Source organism: Pholis gunnellus (assembly GCF_910591455.1).
Source record: "Pholis gunnellus genome assembly, chromosome: 24".
Classification (NCBI taxonomy): Eukaryota; Metazoa; Chordata; class Actinopteri; order Perciformes; family Pholidae; genus Pholis; species Pholis gunnellus.
In genome coordinates, this window is record NC_136551.1 from 3,890,517 (window position 1) to 3,913,683 (window position 23,167).

Below are 23,167 nucleotides of genomic sequence, written 5' to 3' on the forward strand. Positions count from 1 at the left end.
AAACAATGGGAACGTTTCTCTCCACCTGGTTGGTTTTGCAGCTGGTATGGACAGGCTTTATCTTTTCTCTTTGGCCAAACACGCTACAAACGAACGCTCGCGTCAGTCCTGGAATCCACTCAAATACACCTTTGAGATACTTCGGTATTTCCATTGCACGCCACTTCGTCGTTGTTGCACTACATTTCACAGGTAAATATTCCTCCTTTTGTGTCAAACATGTTCAGGTCCCTGAATACATTATATATCCCGGCGTCATTGTGTTGACAATTCTTTCAATCACTTTGTGATATACTGTGGAATGATGATTGGAAGGTTTCCCTTGTCTCGCTACTGAATAGGAGGCGATGGAGTGCAATTATACTCATGAATACTTTTGGTAATCAAAGTATAGCACTGTATATTGGTGATTTTCTGACTTTTGTTATCGAGTAATTGTGGCATTGCTCCTTAAAATACTTTTTTGATACCTTACCAAAAATCTTATTTCTGTCTGTTTAGCATGAAGCTGGACCTGACAACCAGTTAGTTTAGCTTTCCTAGCTTAGCCTAGCATCACGCTAAGCTAAAGCAGCTATAGCCTGTGTCTGAAAGTAACACAATCTGACTGAGCCTGAGCATTTTGTTATCTTTGGACAGAGCCAGGCTAGCTGTGTCCAGTATTTATGCTAAGCTAAGCTAACTGGGTGCTGGCTCCAGCTAATTTCCTTGAAATAAAAGCACCTCAATTCCTCAAAGAATTCCTCTGCCGGCACTCACAATATAAAGTACTTTGGAAAATGTATCCACTACATCCTATGGCCCTCAGTATTCAGTAAATACCTTTATTTTTTCTCTCTGTGTTATTTAATGGAATACCTGCTTTATTCTCTCCTCTATCTTAACAGCATCCTTTTTAAAGCCAGAAAATTATTTTCCTCTTTGCTAGGAAATTGTGTCTCTTCGGAAGGATGCTGTTTATCCTGGAGGACAGGTTCCCTATCATTACCTTGAGAGTGCAAAGATCACTCAGAGGAGAGGGCTCAGAGTTATTTATTGGGCACACATGCCCAAACACACACACACACACACACACACACAGGCACGTGTTCGGATACACACCGAGGCGCAAAAGCCGCACACATGAACGGGGAAGACACGTTACTGCTCACGGACACACCGCAGAGAATGTCGGTCTTTTTTCTGGCTTGGAAAAATAGCTCGGGGCCATGTGATGGAAGATCCATGAGGCTAATAAAACAGAAGAAACAAGCTTTCTCTGGCTTTAATGCTGTGAGCATTTAGCTTGACTCCGTGTGCTCGGGTTGGACTGGTCTGGAGCACATGCTGCTAAATGGGCTCCCTGCTGTAACTGGGAACACATAGCTGCATCAGTAAGGAGTGGACATTTAACATTTAATCCAATTCATGAGCAGTTTGGCGTAGATTAGCTTAGTTTCTAGCCCTGCTAGCGACATGGCTCACAGGACGGCCAGTTGGTTCGTCCACCACTTTGGACGCATCTCAACAACTATTGGATGGACTGCCATGGAATTTTGTAAAGACCTAATAAATACTCTACTCTGAAACAAATGAAAAGAATGACATGACACATGTATTCCTGAGATATATGTCTCCATGTTGACAGAAATGGAAGCAATAATGGAAAGGATAGCGTGAAAATAACCCCCACTGACTCCACTGATGTGACTCCCAAATCCACTCGATGAAAACTAATCATCAGTCTTTGATTTCCAATCAATCGCTCAAGCACCTTCATCCACACACTCCACCCGGCCACAAGACCTGTCCTGCAGTTATTGCAGTCAATCACAATCAAACTACTACAGAGTTGAATGTCACCGTGCCGCGTGGGTTCGAGGAAAGGTTGTGAATAACACTCCCTCTTGCTCTTCCTCACTTATGGAACCACTAAGAAGAAACTGACACTTCCCCTCTTGCCGCCACAGGTGAAATCGAATCCAATTACGGCAATAAGTACCAGCTTAAGCAACCTGCTCCCCGTGCTCCTGGGAATCATCCATCATGGGGGAATAAAGGGTTAAGACCTCCCACAATAACCCCCCCACCCCGTGAAACCACAGCGCTCATCCCCGACTTAGACAGATATATTGCCTTTAACGATGACCAATATGAATCAAATCCAATAGTCCGACTCATAAAGGAGTCCTTTAGAAAGAGGACATTATCTGAACAATGGCACAAGCGGGTCATTTATGAACACGCAGTTTATGGGTTTACCGGGTTTTTTTCCCCGTGGCAGCATGCTAGTTTGTAAGGAGCTCATATGGAGTCTTACAAACAGCTGAGATCTCAACACGTGCTTAAAATCCAGATGTGACGCACCACACTTTCTTTTACCATCTCTGTTGGTCCCAGCTGATCAGCGCTCCCTTCTCCCACACAGGTAATTTATCTGATCAGGGATCAGATGAACGCTCCAACTGTGCGACTGCATGTTTGGGAACAATCCCCGGAGACAATTTGTCCCAGTCAACCTTGGATGTGACGGGGAGTTCTGTGCCTCGTTTGTGTCGTTTAGCGTCACTTCAGCGGGGCCGCGATCACAGGGACACAGCGTTCTGTGATATCAGGTCGCTGTTCAATATGCTCGAGAGGCACAAAGCTATGAATAACTAACATAAGTGAAGCGGCGTCACCTCTGTATTTCCATTGCAACAGTGTGTTTAATATAACGGCGTTGTGATAAATGGATCAGTGGCCTGCGGTAAAGCAACACAGATGCTTCGTGCATATACAAAGTATTTGACCAGTAAAAAATAACTGACAGCAATTTTAGACGCACTGGAAGCTGAAACCTCATTGGGAAGAACCGTCCATCTTCAGAATACACATGAGCAAAACGGCATTAAAACTAATCTTGTAGAATATTAACAGTTGTTGTTTTGTCTAAAATCCTATCAGGCTGATCAGTGCCAGCGGTAAATCAGCCTGGGGTTGTGTGTGTGTGTGTCTGTGTGTGTGTGTGTGGGGGGGGTGCCTCTGTGTCACAGCAGATGCCTGCACATCATGTCATAGCGCCCGACTGCCGTCCCAGAGTGATAACTCAGAGATGTTAAATCTCACCCAGCAGTTACGCTATGGAGCAGTCTGGCTGCGTTGACTTCGTTTGCAAAGAAAACAGGAATGTTCTCTGGGTAAGCAAGAGCACACACAATATCTCGAGCCCTACTGCTGTTTGGACGAAATCCGGGTGCAGATTTTGTTTGTGCGGCAGAGAAGGGGGTGTTTAATTTGTTCATTCCTCGCGCCCGTCACTCATTCCCTGAGAGGCTAACGCGTGTTGATGCTCTTCTAAGACGGAGTTCAAAGCAAACTAGGCATGTCGGCGGCGGAGCGACGTCAGAAGGCCCTCCGTGTCATTGTGACGGGTTGTGGAAATGATCAGCATGTCAAGCAGTGAGGATAATTAGGATCGACGGGGGGCCAACTGGAGGAGATTATTACGAAAAAGTCAACAACAATAGACCCTGGCTGTGTACCGTAAAGCTGCAGCTCACATTTTGCATAGATCTTGATACAATGCCACAAAAAAAAGTGACTCAACGGTCATCCCGATCAGACACGACATCGTTTTGAAAGCGGTTTAAATAAGAATTTTTGGAACGTACACTAATATCACGTCTCTGCAAAAACAATCTGAGCTTGTGGACTTGGCAACATTAACACAAACTATCTATTACAACCCTCACACCTGCCAACACATACAGTGCAGCATGTCGTCTCTCACCTTGGCGATTTGGACACACCAGTTGAGCAGCAGCTGCGATCCGATGTTGTCCTTGTGCTCGTGCACGTAGTCGAGGAGGCAGCCGTGGGGCATGAGCTGGGTGACCAGCTGGATGGTGGGGCTCAGGCAGACGCCCAGCAGGCGCACCAGGTGGGGGTGCTCCATGCTGGCCATGATCAGGGCCTCCTGGGTGAGAGGGGGGGGGGGGGGGGGGGAGCGGGACAAAGAGGGACTAAGAAGGTTGTTGCATTTCATTTCAAAACATAATTTATCTGTGGCAAATATAGGAGAGTAATATTCTGAATAATCAGGAACTGAACTTCAAGCTTGGTGATCGGATGTTCTTGCAAAAATGCACCTTGGGAGTCCATTGCATCTATTACCCATGGACTTCCTTCTGCAGCCGGAGTTGGATGCATAAATTTAGACTTGTGGAATGATGACTATATCTGCATGCAAGGCATCTGTCCACAGAGTATTCCCACTGTGCGAGGAAAAATCCTGCAGAAATCCCCTTCAAAGCTGCACAAACGCAGCCTTTTTTACATTTATATTTGAACATGCATGAAACACAGTTCTTAGCTGTTGCGCCGACACCGCCGAACACAGAGTCGCTGCGTGTCTGATTTCACAGGCTCTCTCCCCGGTTTGATACGGCGTGTAAATGCATTTTCCGTCTCATCTCTCTCATCCCGTCCTGCGGCAGATGGCCGAAGAGGTTTTTGAACAGTTGGGACTCGACGTCGGGTAATTGTTATTGCGGTGCTGCAAGCAGAAGGATGTGTGGTGGTGATGAAGTGTTATGATAGGCGAGGGCTGGTACTCGTGGCCGGCGTGAATATGCATTATGGCAGAGCAGAAGCTGCAACCCGGAGCCGCTGCTTAAAAACGCTCACTTCAGTCGCTCCCCTCGTCTGCCTCTCTCGCTCGCACACGCTCTCGCATGTGGACACACTCTCTTGGCAGCTCTCCGAAACACTCCACATCTCACGCACTCAAGGACACGGTTGCACTCCCTCTCGCTGTGTCTGCGCGAGGCAAACGGTCGAGGAGGAGGAGGAGGAGGAGGAGGAGGAGGAGGAGGAGGAGGAGGTGAATATCCAGGCTCGGCCCCCGGGGCAGCTGATAGATAGATGAGGTGCCTTTTTAAATTTAGGTGCTAAAGAATGAGCTTGGAGGGGAGAGGGGTGGCGGGTGTGGGTGTGAGTAGATTCATTCTAAACAGGAGAGAGGGAGGGGGGAGGGGAGGGAGGGGAGGGGGGCGGGGGCAATAGGCCGTAGAGAGGCTTTTGGCACCATCAGCGGCCTGATTTAAACAGAGCCTCGCGGCCCAAGGTAGTGCCACTACATCTCCACTTCATAAAACCACCTGCTCCCTCACCCCCACCCCCACCCCCTCCCATGCATACCTCACACCTCGGGACGAAGAAGACGGGAGGGAGGGGGGGGGGGGGGGAGCGAAGGAGGACACCTGTGTGTGTGTGTGTGTGTGGAACAAAAAGTGCTTTTATTCTCGCTGCGATCCCAAAAGACCCGCGACTCGTAACCCACGTCTGGCTATACTATTGCACCGGTGCAAACATAACGAGGACTTGTGTGTGTGTGTGTGTGTGCGTGCATGAGCGTGCACGTGTGTTTTGGTTTCTCTCTCGTCTCCCTGAGCGCTGACCTCCATTACTGCCGGCTGACCCCCCCCCCCCCCTCCAATCTAGCTCACTTGCTCACTTCCCCTCATACACACACACACACACACGTGTGAAAGTGTGTGTGTGTGTGCTTCGATACGCACTAATTTAGTGCGCCGTATTAGGCTTTTGCATTTCACATGGAATAATCAACTCGCTCACTCAAAATTCACATTTTTGCCGACACAAACAAATCAGCCTGCCGCTCGCGCACACAAGGCCGCCGCCACCTGGGGAGCCTTTTGTTGTAAAGTGCGCGCCGTTTGGTTATTGGTGTTTATATGTGTGGACTTTCGGAGTGTGTTTTGGAGCCGGCACTCCAGTGGCTAGTTTCCCAGCGGCGAGGCGTGAGCCTGCCTTTAGATTGCTGTTTAACAAGCCGGCAGACGGAGCATATTGGCTCTGGACGGACAGGGGCCCCCGCTGGGAGGGAACAGGGGAAGAGGGAGGGAGGGAAGGGAGAGGAGGGAAGATGCAGGGAGAGAAGAGAAGAGGAATAAAAAATGGGCAGAAAGGGAAATAAAAGATGGAAGCACGGCCATGTTGTTTCAGTAACGCGAGAATTCACCGTAATTTATCGTCTATGAAAAAGTCCAAGGTGACATGTTCCATAGGCTCGTTTTGTCTGACCAATGTTTTAACAAGCACAGATTTATGTTTCCGAGGTGCTGGACCATCATTCTGCAAGAGCTACTCCACATGTTTTGGCTTGTGTGCAAGAAGAAGGAGAAGAAGAAGAAGAAAAGATGGAGTTGGAAGAAGTTGGATGCAGAGCTGCAGCGGATTTAAACAGTTGGGCAAACATCCAAAACAATATTGAAGATGAACTACGATCCTTTTGCAAAAACCTGGTGATAAGTAAGCTGCGGTGTGAAAAGAAAGATGGGTAAAAGAGGGAGGAAGAGGGGGAAGAAAGGACAGAGGAGAGAGGTGGACGAAGATAAGGTGGGACGAGTTGGAAACTCCCCAGCTCGTCCCCCTCCCTCCTCCTCTATCGCTCCTGGATTCCAATGAAGCCATATCTCATAAACAAGTGCTGTTTTTTAATAGAGTCTCGTTCAATACATGCCTGTCTGTACAGCACAGCGGAGTTCGCTTTATTACTGGCTCGGACTGAGATGGTACTCTCGTAAGAATTTATCGGCGAATGCACAATCCCGGTTTCGCGAACGCCGGCCGCCGCGACATAAACACTCACGTCCATGAACTCCACGTTGGCTTTGGGGCCCGTGGTCTCGTTGAGGATTTTAATGGCCACCGGGATCTTCACCGTCTCACCTTCCGGGACCCAGATGCCCTGAAACACACAAGTAATCCCCATGAATACGGTCTCAGTAAACACCCACAGCTAAGGCGCTGATGATGTTGATGGGTTGCTTCCTGCGCTTCATTCCTCAAATCAAAATAAAAGATGAAACACTTCTTACTCACTGTGTGGTGCCGAAATAGACCCGAGCCAAGAGCTTTAGGATCATAACATGGCGATAAATTCATGTATCGCTATGTATGCAGATTAATTGTATTAAAGTATGGCGATAAAAGCAAAATAGGCCCGTCAGTGCTGTAATAGAGAGGAATGCAGAGAACGCCGGATTTATTCAATGAGTTTGCTGAGTTTCGGGGTGGTGGGAATAATTCTGCCAAGGGCAGGGAAGTTGGCAAGCAAACAGCCGTTCCTGTTCCAGGTCCTTGAGCCGCCCTCGGCTCGTGTCTGTCAGGAGACGCTGCTACAAAAGGGCCGATGTTTATGCTTATTGTTTAGGTTGTTACGCGGGGCGCTTCTACTTGAAAGGAACTTCTCGAGTGTCTTCCTCGCCTTCTAGCTGACTTGCCGCCGCTTGATTTGCAATGCGGAGGCGGCCACATCTGAGTGAGGAGTGTGTGAATGATGCACCCCAACAGCAGGCGCTTTGACGCAGACACACACACACACACACACTGACCTTGTAGACGGTTCCAAAAGCTCCAGAACCCAGAATCTTGACCCTCTTCAGCTCAGTCTCTTTGAGGATGCGCAGCTGAGCCTGGTTCGGGGCCGTTCCGCTGGGGGTCAGGGGCTCCACCAGCTGGCAAAAAAAAACACACATTCAAACTGTTATTCATGTATTCGTCACCTATTCTAGTGCAAAAAGAAAAGAAAAAAGCATACACTTCCTAGGGCTTTCAAGGGCTTTCATTTTGGAATGTAAAACCTGAAGCGTGCCTCTGTTTTGCTGAATGCTGAAAAACATTTCTTAAGAGTGGGCCTCAGGGTGCGATCGCTCCCTTTTAAAGCAATAAGCAAAGAGCTCTTGGAAAAGAGAAGTGCGAGGTGAACAAGGATTAGTCATGATTTTGGAAAACACACACACACGCGCACACACACACACGCACGCATTCATGAAATACAAATGATTCCGCTGTCCGGGCTGGCAGTTGCCGGCGTGGACCGCGGCGTGCCCACCGCTGAACAAATCACAGGCCGGGTTTGTCAGCTGCTATCACAGCCGACAACCAGCGGCGGCTCACCAGCTGTGCACACACACACACAAAACAATTCCAATCCAAGGTTATGACGAGCCTCCTCCGCGCTGCCCGGCTTGCCAGCAACAGCTGACACCGAGCAGCGATCCCAGCAGCTGGCCCGGCCACCCACCCGCCTCACCACTAGCCGCTCCACAAAGCCCCGGCTACTAAATATAAAAGAGCACGGAGCTGGCACCTGTAACCAAAAGCAGAGAAAAGACCAGAGCCAGAGGGATGGAAGAGCCACACACACACACACACACACACACACACACACACACAGAACGAATATGGCAGCATGTTGTGCACATCTCTGAACACATGCAGATTACATGCATGTACAGTGCACACAAATATTGACAACACATGCAAATTCACGCTCATGAACATCAAACATACACGGATGGAAGCACATATCCAACCACTAAACACCCCCCCCCACACACACACACACACCCCCACACACACACACACACACACACACAGGAAGTCAATACCTCTGATCAATACACGTCTTAATGAGCCTATCAGCCTATCGGGTCCCTCATTCGCCGCGGTTTATCAGCGGCATAATCACCCAGCTCAGCCACGGCCATCAAACAATATAATGAGACCATATATCAGTCGCTCAGCCATACACTTGCTTAATGCGATATAAAACCATCAGCACAATAGGACCGGCGTTCGCACCGCCGGGGCCGGGGCAACGCCAGGATGGATGACATTGCCCGCAGCTCGGCAATGACACGTCGTTTAATGTCTGTTGTTATGGACGGGGGCCTGGAGGCGCGGCGTAAGGCCGCGGAGATGTCACCGCGGGCAGGGAAGTTAGCAGACGGAGGGAGAGAGCGAGGGATAAATACTGAGGGGAAGTGAAAGAGATGACAGGAGGCGCTGTGGCAGTTACAGAGCATGACTCAGGGATTGTGTAACAGTGAAAACCTCCATCTTAGTCTTGCTGTGTCATTTTTTTGGGCCAAACTGTGATCAAAAGCTCCAGAATTGCTGGACCTCGAAGTGAAATTTGTCTTTTATCAAGTGTGGTCAGGAATGAACCAATCCACTTGTGTCAAGAAGGATTCGGTTTTGGTGCCACTTGCTAAATGAAGCGCGCTTTTAAAGCCCCCGAGAGCTTCAAATCTTAAGCAGACTCAATATTTACAACGAAATAAGCAACAATCAAGAAGAGCTCAGCACTCAAGAACTCCGGCTCGTCTGCTTCATCACTACTCACATTTGTAATCACATTTGATTGGCGGGGGACAAAAACCGCCGCCACCAACTGGCCTCACGAGTACTTCTTAAAACGCTGCTGCATTGTGATTGGTATTCTGCTAACCGATGTCTGCGTTATTGACAGAAACCCCAGGAGCCCCCGGAGGGATTCATATTGAATCTTAAATAAAGACACAAAGGAAAGAAACAACATTCACGTTGACGATTAAAACGCCAACAATGATGATTGAGCACTGTCGCATAAAAATGAGCGATTTAACGACGATAAGCTCATTAGTTGCCAGGTTGTGAATGTCTAACGTATGTATTTAAGTACACAGGAGCACTAACTGCAGACTCCGTCAACAGCAGGAAGGACATCCATCACATCAGCCCCGGATTTGGCCAAAGAGCATGATTTGATTTGCCGGTGCATACGCTGAAAAACAAGTGGAGAGATTCAGCACGAGAGGAGGAGGAGGAGGAGGAGGAGGAGGAGAGGAGCTGATGGAGCAGTAGAATGAGCAGATGGCGACAGGCTGTAGCTGTTATTGTTTCATTAGGACGAAGCCGGGCCGGACTGATGAGGGGAGGAGAGGAGAGGTCTATTAAATAAGATGCACACTCATGGCCTGCAAAAGTCTCTGGAGCTCACACACACACACACACACACACACACACACTCACCACGCCGCTTTATTTACCGGCTAATAATGCACCTTGCCTTTGCCAAATGAGCCTCACCGGTGGACGCGGCGCGCCGGACTCGGATGCTTCATTGGACAAATGAGCAGTATGCTCAAAGCCTGGAGCAGGAATACATTCCCAGAATTATTCTGTGGCGAGTAAGTAAACAACGTCCTCAAACAGAAGGTTGCACTGCGAGCCCTCGGGTGCCGGCTTTAGTGTTAACATTCCCCACGTAGGACATCGCTACATCGTGCCGCATCGCGTAATTGAAATCAGGTGAAACAAGTTTGTAGTTTCCGATTCATATTTTTTGACAACCGTTCCCCGCCTACGTAAGGTCACAAAGCCGAACATTTGCTCCCTCGCACACACCCCCCCCCCCCCCCCCCGCGCCGTCCTTATTCTCCAATTTGGGATATCTTGATGGCCCAGTAAAATATTCTCGCGGGTTTCTTTGGAACTCTACAATGACACAGAGTGAGCTCATTAAGGCCATTTGCACACGATAGCGGGGGGGGGGGGGGGGGGGGGGGGCGTGCTTATCAGTATGCAAGGCCGTTCATTCTCGGCATTAGCGAGCCCATCCCAGCGGCACTTTTCCTCCGCTATCTGCATTTAAAGAGCAGCCTTTCACTGCACTTCTTAGTTACGACACGTGAATTCTTGTGGAAATCTTTCTCTGAGAGACCCGGAAACTCAGGACTTGGCTGGAGTACAAATGCCTGTGGATGTTTTCTTCTCTCCGAGGCTCTTTTTCCTGAAGTAGAGTCGTGGGTTTAGGCCATTGGCACCGAGCCCGAGCCCCTCTCGACTGTGCCTGCGCCTGATTGGCTCCCGATTGGCTGGGACAGACCTGATCCAGCTAACCCTGTGTGGAGCATCACTGGAGCTCTACAGGACCAGGCGGACATCGCCGGAAACAAGCCTGTAATGATAACCCGCCACTGCACGGGGAAACTAGAAGCAGGTCAAATGGACTTTAATGTCCCTGAAAGATTAAATTCATAATAAGTGCATATGTTTTGTGTCTGGCCAACCTTCTCCGTGATGTCACAACATGACATATTTGGTGTCTTTTGAAATCGCCGGGACCTTGAATTAAATTTAACATGCAGGTTCAGGGTATTTGAACAATGCCCGGCTGTGCTGCATGCATTTGTAATGACATCCCGTGCCTCCGTTCAGCCGGAGCAAACAACGGGAGCTGTCCAGCTCCCCTGAATGCTGAAATGCGTCTTGGAGGAAAGCAGAAGAGAGCCCAGTGTAAGCAGCGTGAGAGCTGTCCGCAGCCTGTGGTGCTGGAACACTTGCGCGGCCCGTGTCTGCACAAAGCAGCTGGAAGAAGACCTTCCGAGTGCATTAGTCCCGCTTCATTGGGCTGGGGTCAAAGGTCAAGGCCTGGGAGCTGCAACAGTGGGGCGACTCTGCTGTTTGTGCTGTCGCTCCCTGCGAGCAAAGCAATTTGTGTTCAGGGGATTCTTTAAGAGGCACCACAGTGTGAGATTGGCTTTTTATTTATTTCTTTATTTTTTTTAAAGTCTATGTTTCTTTCAAGGTGAAAGAGAGAGGGAGCGGGGAAGAAAACAGGAAGACAGAGTTAAAAAGATAGAAGAATAAAGTGCTTATTCCCGAGGGAGACAGACGGATAAATGGACCGGCAGAGATCAAAACGGAGAACACAAACAGAAAAATGGAAGGTGAGGAATGCGAGAACAGACAAGAGGCAGAGAATATTAAAACAAAGACAACATTAAAGAAAATGAAGTCGCGGCGCGTTTTTGCGAGTCAACACGAGCCTCCACGCGTGTCCTTGATATGGAGATGCCGGCTGAGTGCTCAGATCACGTTCTGACAGCGTGCACTGGAGGCATCGCTTTCCTGTCTGACACAAGAGGTGAGCTCTCTGTTTGAAAAAAGGGGGGAGGGGGGGGGGGGGGGGGTTCCCTGAGCCACCGCTGTCCCCAAACCCCTCATCCAGACACGCTTGATCTCCGTTCACAGACTCGATCATTCCTTCGAAAATAAGAGAACGCTCATTCGCCAGCCGTCCAGAGCGTATCGTGCATGTATTTTTTTTTAAAAACAGCATTCAGATAGAACGTAAACGGCTTCTGCGCGTGTGTACAAAGCATGCGCACGGTGGAAATGCACATATTAAAAAGGCAAGAATTGTATTCAGGGTCACGCTCAGGACACCAAAACACGGCTGAACCCGTGACCTGCTCCTAACGAGCGCTCCGTCTAACCTGTAGGGCCGACCCTGTCACGGCCGTTACAGATTTGATTCGGTCCAATTACTTCTACACACTCTCGGGGTCTCCTTGAAGGATGGGGGAAATTGACTCGGCCGGCTCTATTTCACGTTTATCCCGGTGGAGCATTGAGTCAAGCTTTTGACGGAGCAAAAAATCCGTCTTGGCGAGAAGACGCCCCCCCCCCCCCCCTCCAGCCGGATCCTGCACCACCTCTCCTTTCTCTGTGACAGTACATTAGCGAATCTGCTCGGACTGAAGACTTCCCTCCCGGTCAAGAGGCTGTCGGAACAGGGCCCGGGTGATTAAGATGGATGTGTGTGGCTGGGATGAGGCAGAGACTGCCCGTGGCCCGCCCTCCTGCGATTCCCGTCTCCAGCCTGACAGCTGTCTATAACACTGTAGCCTCCACCTGTAAATTACACTAATGCAGACTGACAAGCAGCCTGCCCCACTCCTGTAGGCGAGGCCACTCAGCACACAGGAAACACGGCGCGTCGTAGCAGCAACAAAGCTGATCAACCGGAGCATGAGCGCACACATCAACCCTGCACCCACCACGCCACGATCTTTGACTCCCTCCTTTGAATATAAAGTCCACCCCCGCTGTCTGATGCTTCCACACAAATGAACCTCCTGCAAGGCCAGATCGATGGCCGCGCATAACTTTAAAACCCTCTGCGCCATGCGCGGTTTGGCTAAGTACCATAGCCAAGGTTTAAAGCTTCATGGTTTGCGTTTGGTTGGCATCCATCTGGAAAAAGTGCACTGCAACTTTGAGAGAAAGGATTTTTTAACCAACTCAAGGAACGTGGGACGCCCCCGCACCCAAACATAAAAAAAATAGCTTATGAAGCAAACTAAAACTTTGCCACATTAAAACAAGGGGAAGCTTCTTTGAGGATGCTATTCCCAACTTCCTCTCTGGGATCAATACAACTCATTACACTGCGGTAATTGTCCAAAGCTATTACCGATCCATCCTGTAGTTGCACAAGCAGCAATTCATCCTCTAATCTCCAAAATCTGAAACCTCAAACAGAAATATACGGAAAATAGCATTCCCAAGCACGTCCCGGTCGAAACTGATTTGTCGTCGTCGTGACCCGCGACCCCCTTCTCACCTCCGTCTCCAGGAAGCGCCGCAGGGCCCTCTTCTTCTTGATGCTCTTGCGTCGGACAGAAACGGCCACGCTGAGCGCCAGGATGACGATGATGAATAGGCCGCCGATAATGCCAGCTGCTATTAGCGGTGTCCTGTAGAGAGGAGGGAAGAGAAGAGACATTGCTGAAAGATACAAAAAAAAACCAAAAAGGCACTTGGAAAGATGCTGATGAATAAAATACTCTCTCGCACGGCTATTTCCTACAAGTGCTTCAACAACCTTATTCTCTCTTGTCTGTAATTACACAACCAGGCAAGCGCAATAATAGAAAGAAAGGCAGTAACCATGTTTTCACGCTGTACGTTAGATATGACAATCGCTCCAAAGACATGAGAACGCTTCGTAATCGTCTGGAGTCAAGTCAAGCCTAAAGGTGGGAAGTTAAAAGCTCTAATGATGGCACTAATGCTTTTGCCATTTACATAGCTCCTGCACTTGTACCGACTGTTATGGCACCACTCAAATCAGTCCTTCTATTCCTCTCTCTGCCTTCATCCTTCCCCTCCTATCCGTATTCCATTTCACCTTCTCGGCCAGACTCTTCACAGCCCTCTTCATCTTTTTGAAAACACAACCGCACAGAAGCGGAATAACACCTGCTTCTACCGCGACACGTGAAGTCCAAAAGCTCCTCTCTCTTTGTAAAGGCCATTAGCAGCTAATGGAAGACTCTTGTACCACGGCGCTACGGGCGAGCGAGGCGCCGCAGCTTTCGCCGTATCGATTCTGACGAAACAGAAGGAGGGGGGGGGGGGGGGATTTACAAAGAGGCTGCGGGTCTTGACATAACGAGATATACAGCCATGTGGTGAATAGTAATCCAGCAGTTTGGAATGAATTAAATAGAGATGGTGGGGGAAATATATAGGGGGGAATTAAAAGAGATGGAATGAAAAGCAAAAAGGGACGAGAAAGGGGACAAGAAACAGAGTGTGACAGCACCAGGTGAGAGACAAGGGTAAGGACTTCTCCAATTAGGAGGAAAGGCTCTACAAGCGACGTGAGGTCACCAGATGAGACGGGGGGGAATAATGCCACTGTGTGAGCAAAAGGACATCTCTGGGAACAGAGACTCAGCAGAAAGCCGATAGCAGGGGAAAATAAAGAGAGGTCTCATTTCCTCTCTTAAAACGGAGCTCAAGACCCCCTTTTTATGGCTGTGCTGGTTTGGTTGAATTCTAATGAGTTCAACACTCTTTCGAGTTGGAAAGATCGCTTTGTTTTTATGGGCATTTTTAATAGTTTTGTTGTTGTTTTCGTCTTCAGGCTATTTAGGTCGCGTGGCACAAAATGCTTTCTCGAAAAATTGACCCTTTGCTAAGCACGCTGGAAACGTTACGCTTTAGAGAAGGTTCGTCTTTAACGTTTAACCAGGACTAGCGGACAAACAACTGCACGAGAGTCTACATTTGCACTCTCTTTCATGATTAAAATGACCGTCCACCGACAACATTTTGATAAATGTTAACAGTGGCACAAATTAGGCCACACGATGATTCACACCGCAGCAAAACATTCCTAAGTCACCCATCAATCACAGGATACCAAAAAAAAAAGGTGTCTGCACTTAATTAATGAGTATCCTGAGGACGTTTAATGAGTAGCGGCAGGATCTGATGCTGGCCTCCCAGTCCCCACGACACCAGTGTAACCTGAGATCTCTTACCTGTCCATCATCCCGACACAATCTTGGAGTCTTGGCCCGACGCACCTGCAGGGCAGACAAACCAAGAGAGAGCCTCCATTAAATCAGGGACGGGTTTTGAGTAGGCCTCGTGTTGTCATTCTTCCACGTCAGTCAGCTGTCACTGGGCGGGGGGGGGGGGGACCTGTGGGAGACGGGATCCAGGAGCACGGCTGACCACTTGTCAATATGACGGGGAGAAGCGTTGGGATTGGGAAAGCGTTGTTGAAAGCGTGTGTTTGGCGCGATGTTGAGAAGACACTTCTGCATCATCTGGGAACTTTCGACACGGCGAGTACTCTCGATCCGCGTCTCTCTCAACAATCGGAGGCACGGGGAAGCAGTGCTGATAACACGCCGCTGACAAGTGGAGTTTTTAAACATTAGGTAAGCAGGAAGTCATTAAAGCAGACTGCTGGCTGCTCATTAATTCTACCTCCTTGAGTGGAGGACAGCAGGAAAGACACGGGGGAACGTTTTTTTTTTAACGCTCCCGTGTGTGTCTGTGTGTGTGTGCGTGCGTACTGCACGAGCACACAACGACGCAACAAATTACACAGCAAATTAGGAGAGCACGGCAACTTCGGAATTAAACCGGTGACAATTGTGGCTCCTCCAAAGTCGCTTCGTTGCCAATTAAATGGCGCACCAAATAGCTAATTAGCGATTAATCAGTGTTGATCCGATGTCGTGCGTGCGTGGATGCGTGTGTGTGTGTGTGTGCGTGCCGCATTGTTTCCTTCCTGGAGAACAAAGGAGTGGTCTGACAAGAAACATCATTAGGTACAGTACACATTGTTCTCCGATTTACTTCTTACCAATATGCTGAGAGGGCTGTAAGTCCGGTCAAACTACAATAACTAACTTCCTGTTGTTTTTACGCCAGTCGCAGTATCTTCGGCTCACATCTCTCCCCTTCAGCTCCCCCGCGCCGTGCATCTCTGCGAGTGAAGGCCGTGATCTCCCTTCATCACCTGTTTCTTTTACATCCGTCGACCTCTCCTTTATCCCCTCAGAAGTCTTTCACTCCGCACTGACAGACCAAGTGATTCATTGATTTGTTTCAGTGAGACGACTGTCCCATTAGGTAAATCTGGACCTGCTGGATCTCCAGCGCACACAGCATCAGGCTGCAGACTGGAGAATCATTTCTCTAGAAATGTTTGGAGCTCTCGGGGTGAACGTTACCTCCATCAGATGTTTTGATTTGTGACTCACTGTGTTGGGATGCTCTTTGTTTCCAGCCAGCATACCATGTTCTTTTCTATAGAACCTCAGGCACCTCACCCACCTACTTCCTCACTTGCAACCTTCGTTCGCTGTCTTCCTTATCTTACATTTCTACCCCCCCCCCCCCCCCCCCCCCCCCACGGCTTCACATCTCCCCTCGAGCTACTGCCTCTCTGCCCCCATCCCTTCATTTATAGTTCATCTGCTCTATACTCCACATGGCCTTAAGGGTCAACGCGTTCTACCTCTGAGCCACCAGAAGCCAGCTACAGGTCGGGGGAATCTAGCGGCTGCAAGATGAAGTCATCTTCTCCTCCGCTCCCCCTTTTTCTCTCTCTCTCTCTCTCTCTCTCTCTCTCTCTCTCTCTCTCTCTCTCTCCTCGAGAGGGAGGCGCCCAATGCCCAGAGCAGTATGTCTTCGCCGTGCTTTTAACGGCAGAAAAGCTTCTAAGCCAGAGGGACGCTGCGGAAAGTCTAAAGGGGAGCAAACACTTATAATAACAATCTTTATACCCGGACACACATCTTCATGTGTCCTCGCTGGCTTACCCCTGGGTGCAGTTGGCGTGGCAGGGGTGACACTCGTTGTTGGCCTTGGCGAACTTGAAGATGAAACTGTTGGCCCCCTGCAACCCGTCGGGGCATTTCTCCACACAGTTGGGTCCATCTTTGAAGTGGAAGCATTTTACACATTGGTCCGGGCCCTAAAAAAGGAGAGCAGAGCGAGGAGGAGGGAGACGAGAGGATGGGTTTGGAGGAGGTGGTGTACAAGGGAGGAATAAAGAAATAAGAGGGCGCAGTAAAGGGATTAGTAGGATGGAAAGAGGGGGAATCAACAGAAGAAATGTTTAAAAATAATGGGCAAGGAGGTGAAGGAAATAAAGTGAAGGGAAAAAGCAAGAATGGAGGTATAGAAAAACATGAGAGGAGAGAATAGAATCGAGCAGAATCAAACTCAAACCTGGCGAATCAGGCCAATTTGCTCACTTCCTACCACGGCTAATGTGGCCCCGGCAGGACCCACATGAACGCCATTCAGGGGTTTATAATGTGCTGAGCACAATTGCCAGGAGTGTATTCCGGCGCGCGGCGCCGTTCAAATTGGCAAAGCGCAGAAGGAATCAGGTCGTGTCAAAAGCGCGGCGCATCGAATGCGATGGCGATGACAAGTGGTGACTGAGCACGAGCTCGGCTGCAGCGGGATCATGAATAAGTGAGACGGATAGTGGTGTGTGTGTGTGTGTGTGTGTGTGTGTGTGTGTGTGTGTGTGTGAAAGAAGAGGGAAAAACTGACTGTGCTCGGTGTGTGTTTACGCGGGTTTGAAGCGTCGCCTGTGTTGACTGAAGTGCGATAGCAGTGTGTGAACTTACAATAGTGTGTGTGTGTGTGTGTGTGTATGCAAGACTTGTTGTCAAGACGCACTGTTGTATTCTGGGCGCTGGGAGTTTTTTCGCGCCGCGCACTGTTGCTAATGACGACCACAGTGACCTGATGGACAGCCTCTCACAGTTTGACACGCGGAGACACACGCCATCAATAAACATTATTCTCACTTTGCATGTCTCTCTGCGTGTGTGTGTGTGTGCATGCGCGTGCGGGCGCATACAGATGTCTGAATGCGCCGGAGTGTGTCCGTGTCTTGCCGGTGTGCGTGTGTATTTGTGTGTGAGAGCGCCTGTGGATGATTGACTCCGGTGTTATTTACTACTCGGCTGTGACCAGCATCTCAAAGTCAGCCGCCTCTCTGTGCATCCTTGAGGAGGCTCCCTCCCTCTTCATCTCTTATTCTCTCTCTCTCTCTCTCTCTCTCTCTCTCTCTCTCCAGGGACAGTCATGAAAGGTTACCCGCACAATGCTAAATTCCACATGCGGCGCATTTCGATACAACTTTCCGGAATGTAGCACGACAAATGTTGTGTATGGTGAATAACTTTCAAGTGGTTTCATGCAAATTTGGTGCACTCGTCACCTGGTCGAAACTTCACGGGCCTGAGTTTATCCCAATATGAGAACATGTCAACGACTACAATGCTTTGTTTTTTTAGAAGCATCTCTTCCAACATTTTAACGGGAATTTCTAACATTTTTGGAGGCTCGGTGTGATCAAGACTCTAAAAAAGTGACTTCACGGGAAGGTCAGAAACTAATCTCATTTTGCTGTTTTGAGTGTATGTATGTGCGCGCTTGCCAAAAGCATGCCTCCGAAAGTAGCCACAGTAGTTTATCATTCCTCCCATTAACCTAGCACTCACCTTTGCAAACACAGCACTTATATCTCCCGAGATCCTGTGCGCAAAACAGATATAGACTCCCACAAAAATAAGCTGGAAATCCACTTTAAGCACGCACACGATACGGGACTATCTTGAACAGAAAAAACGAGGAGTGGTTTTAATCTAAAAGTTTTAAAAAAAAAGTACTCTAGAAAGTATCATTAAGTGGAAAGGGAGTCGAGTGTGAGGGTGTGTGGAGAGGATTCTTACCTGGCCAAGGCATGTCATGGTGTTCCCGTCCATCTTCTCGCACTGGCTATCACACTCCAGGCACACCGACCCATTGGAAAACTCACGCATTTCCCTGATTGACACGGAGAAATGGAGAAAGAGGCGCATGTATTATAGATTTTGAGAGCGTATCCACATTGAAATATTGATTTAGAGCCTGCCGAGGGAGGGTTTTGAAGTATGCAGTGTGGGCACGAGCGAGAGCTATACATAGCTGCCTTTTGATTTGAAACCGACGTGTGAACCAGCATGGAGGAAAAGCAAGGTTAAAGCGCCATTTACTCGTGCCCGTCTCCGCGATTCCTAATTGCGGTGACTGCTGGAGTGCCCTCTGGCAGAGGGGCACGCGGGGCAGCGCGGTGCCTAAGACTATTTGATCAAGTTAAAAGGCTTAGTGTGGTCAATATGCTGACAGAGAAAGGCCCATGAATAATGAACAGCTTTTTTTTTTTAAATCATGGGCAAACACAAGGGGACGCGTGGAGGGAGGGGCAAGTGAGAGGAGAGCTGATGGGAGGGGAGCGAGAAGAGGGGAAGGGGTGGCAGCGGAAGCCAGGGGAGAGGGCGCGGGCGGGAGGCTGGTTTTTGGATGAGGCGAAGGTGTATGCAGATGAGGAGAGACGAAGCTTGAGGCCCGGCGATCGCAGAGAAAATACAAGTCAGAGATGTTTGCTTTTCATTCTCTAATCAAATCCAAGAATCAGGAGCTCTACCCGACTTGTTTATTTAGCCAAGCAGAGCCGTGCACGTAGTTCACGGTGCTTTTGTTTCCCCGCCCAGTCATCTGGAGGAATAGAGGCAAACAAAAGAGCTCAATATTGGGTTTTACACTGCAATTACACCGACATGAGCTGCACAGCGCCCCAGGCCATACCCATGCACCCCCCCTATATGTGTGTGTGTGTGTGCGCACCCGATCCATACGTTTCTCCCTTTGTTTGTGTCAGAGTCAGCGCATTATCTTTTGCTTTTTGAAGTGCGGGCGTCTGCGGCGAGCACGAGGACGGCCGATCAAAACCCACTTTTCACATCAGAGGGAATCGATCGGCCGACGCGGAGGATGGACACCCTCAGAGGAGGATTCACCCGGTTACAAACAAGCCTCTTTCCCACAGTGGTGAGATAATGAGAGTGGCTCTCTGTGTGCAGTTTGTTTGTCTTTACTCGGGTGGAATAAAGGTTCAACAGACTCCTCCCTGTGAGCGGTTTTTATGCGATCTTGCACTGAGATGTTGCCGTACGAGTGTTTTATGCATCTTCATGCGGTGAATATTAGATAAAAAACCTTTTTAAGACTCGGTCGTCCTAAAAGCAGTTTGTCTCAAACATCCAAACATCGTCTTTTTGTTAATAATGTTCTGGTGGACTCAAAGGAAACTCCCGTTGCTCTCTATTTACATTTCTCTCTCGCCTTTCGTTCCCCTGGTTCCAAAATAAATGAGATTTCTCTACTGGAAGCTCTGTCTAGGGGAATCCTTTAGAAAAGGGCCCGGGCAGTGGAGAGATCTCTCTTTTGTTACATTGAGGGGGAACGGGTGAGAGACAAAGACCTCGGCAGCGGTGCTCTCCAGGGTCATTTCCATTCCCGTTGAAGCCGTTCCTCCCGATTGGCCCCCTTCACGGCTGGAAGTGTGCGCCAAGGCCCCGTCAGGGGACGGCCTGATGAGGGATTAGCCCTGTTTTAGCAGGAATTTAAGCCGGACTGTGGCTACTATTCAGACCTGCGCACCAGAGCATGGCCAACCCACCAGAGCAACCTTTTTAATTAAACACTTTCAACGCCTTCCAAATCCGCTTCCTCCCTCCTCTCCTGCCCCAGTGGACAGCCTCTCAGACGCTTTCTTTCCCCCTCTCGCACGCCTTCGCTCCACCTTTGTTTTATTCAACAGATGTATAAACTAAAGGGGAATTAGTGCCTTCCCTCATTAAGAATGGAGACATATAATGAGGTTCGAGCTGCGGAATCAGTTGAAAATCACCAACTCGGCAACATATTTAATGAGCTTACAAACACTCAAATCTGGAGAGATACACAGTCCAATACAATAGATTCAAAAAGAAATTTCATCTCATGAAAGTGACCCTTCATCTGCCAAAGATGCACATGGTGCTTTGCAGGTGGTGAGGTCTTATGGACCTTTCGACTCCACAATTCAGGCCAGCGGCACAAAGTAAGAAAGTGAGCCCGTTGAACGCACGGTGCATCACGGGGCGACTGACTGTATTTACAGTCGAGCAAACAAGTGTGCTTCAGCAGCTCCCTCTGCCACGCGCCTCTTCCTCACCAGTCTCCTTCAAAGTCTTCGCTGTGAGCTGTTTTTTTTTCTCCCGGCAACTTCAAAGCCACCCTCCCCACAAACGGCGCCGGGGAAAAGGACCCGGCAACGAGTCAACATGACCGAGGGTTGCTCGCTCTCGCACCCCCCCCCCCCCCCTCCCCTCTCGCACTCCCGTGGACCCCCCCCCCCCCCCCCCCATCTTCCCCCTGGGGAGAACAGAAGCTTGACATCGCTGAAAGTCATATTTATCTCGTGGCAGACGCTGCCGGTGCAGTCTTGCTTTTGGATGGATGCTTTCAAGTGTTGTGACTCACACCGTCTCCTCGTTCACTCAAGAGCAGCACAGAACAACGGGAGATACATCTACAAGAAACGTGTTTCTCCCCAGGTGAGCTGGTGATCCTTTTGATGTGCCTCTTGGCGGCATCGAGCAACGACCCGAATGCAATTATTCACGCTGAAAACAGAGCATCGGTTGATTGTGAGGACACTCAAAGGGCCTTTGTCGCAAATGTCAGTTTACTTCACAGCTCAGCGCTGTAAACACCCTTCAGCCCAAATGGGCAATTTGTGATAAAATACAATACCTCAAAAATATATTCAAATTGGTTTTGGACTATGTTACACGCAGCCAAATGTTCCTTTAACTGTTCACAGAGACAAATCCCTTATTGGTTCATCTCATTACATTCATGCCAATCTGCAATTAGACTCCCCTCCTCCAGAGCTCTTGAGAACGCTCCGAGTTCATTCTCATGCGTCAAAGCGGTTTAAATTGATTTCATTTCCTCTGCTCGTCATGTATGGAGAACGAATGCAGCCTCCTGAAACCACCGCGATCTGACATGCAGGGAAAGCGCTAATTCCCTTTCTGAGTCGGAGCAGCTCAAGCTTATTGTTGGACAAACATGATATGAAACATTATGCGTTTGTGGATTTTTGACTACTCACTCGTCAAAGAGGTTGCAGGACTCCACACAGGCGCGACCTCGTCTGAAATATCGGCAGGAAAGACACTGGTCGGGCCCCGGGCCCCAGCACCCGTCGTCTGAGCACATCTGATCGCACACCAGTTGCTGCTGAGCTGCGGAGAGAAAGGACGTGAAGAAAAGAAAATCAGAAAGCGATACGCGGACATACGTGCACAGATACACACTGCTGTAGCCTGCAGATACACACACACACACGCACACATGTAATGCAATTCAAGCATACTGGAAACATGATTCAGTGTATATTGCTCTCGATCGACCAATAACACAAGCGGGAGCAAAGTGAAATGTATCTAATAACGGTTTATTATGAGCAATTTCATTGAGGGGCTGGATGCGAGTGTTTGTGCTCACTTGTTCCGACACGTGTGTGTGTGTGTGTGTGTGCGTCTGTTCTGCATTCATACCGGGGAGACAAGCGAGAGCCGCGTGCATCTGCACATGCCCTGCACATTTGTGTGTAGCCGAGGGGCTGCACAGCTGTGCGAGGGGAGCATTGGTATTCCCCACGCCTCGGCCATTAAAGAGCCCCCCCCCCCCCCCCCCCCCCCCCCCCAATCAGGACCCTAAGCCCCCTTTTCTTCCAGTCGCACCACAACAATCGATGCCGTTTCATCGGACTCGCCGCGTCCTCCATCCGGTGAGTGACACCCACGTCCCCCGGGAGTGTCGCCTCTTTCGTCAACAGCCGAGCAGTCAATGCTAGACAGGGGGGGTTGCGCCTAATGAAGAGGCCTGTGTAAGGCCCCCATTGATCGATCTCTAACACACACACACACACACACACGCCGCACTCATTAGCTGGCTAATGATATCAACCGCAGCCTGGCAGCTTCCATGTTTGTGTTTCCCGGTTATTTCTGGCCTTTTCTAACAGTGAGCCTCGCTGGCACAACACACACACGGTTGCCAAAGTGCAACTGCGCCAGCAAAGAAGAAAAAAAAAGGGGGGCTACTTCGAGATAATAACACCATACGCAAGTAATTACAAAGCCACGGCGATATGTTCCTCCTATTACTAGACCTCCCTCCTTCTTACTGTTTCCACCGTGTTCGGCTGAAGCCGCGTGTGGACCATTCATCACTCCATCAGGTGTCCACATCCCCGCGGAGGCAGTGGGCCTAATCCGCCCCTGTGCAGGACGCGTGAAGCACATTCCTCACAGGGAGCTGAACAACGGCTTTCACCGGGCCAAGGAGCGACAGTCGCCTT

General features: G+C 49.4%; 1 protein-coding gene across 1 annotated transcript in view; it reads right to left on the minus strand.

Moving 5' to 3' along the window:
* LOC306715613 (receptor tyrosine-protein kinase erbB-4-like) overlaps window positions 1-23,167 on the minus strand; it is a gene marked incomplete at both ends in the record, with an annotated part of 174,725 nt that overhangs the window by 18,762 nt on the left and 132,796 nt on the right. The window contains 8 exons of the mRNA XM_079186035.1: window positions 3,752-3,937; window positions 6,635-6,733; window positions 7,380-7,502; window positions 13,223-13,355; window positions 14,931-14,975; window positions 16,728-16,882; window positions 18,663-18,756; window positions 21,914-22,046. Of these exons, the coding sequence (XP_079042161.1) occupies window positions 3,752-3,937; window positions 6,635-6,733; window positions 7,380-7,502; window positions 13,223-13,355; window positions 14,931-14,975; window positions 16,728-16,882; window positions 18,663-18,756; window positions 21,914-22,046 (968 nt within the window). The remainder of the gene's footprint in view (window positions 1-3,751; window positions 3,938-6,634; window positions 6,734-7,379; window positions 7,503-13,222; window positions 13,356-14,930; window positions 14,976-16,727; window positions 16,883-18,662; window positions 18,757-21,913; window positions 22,047-23,167) is intronic.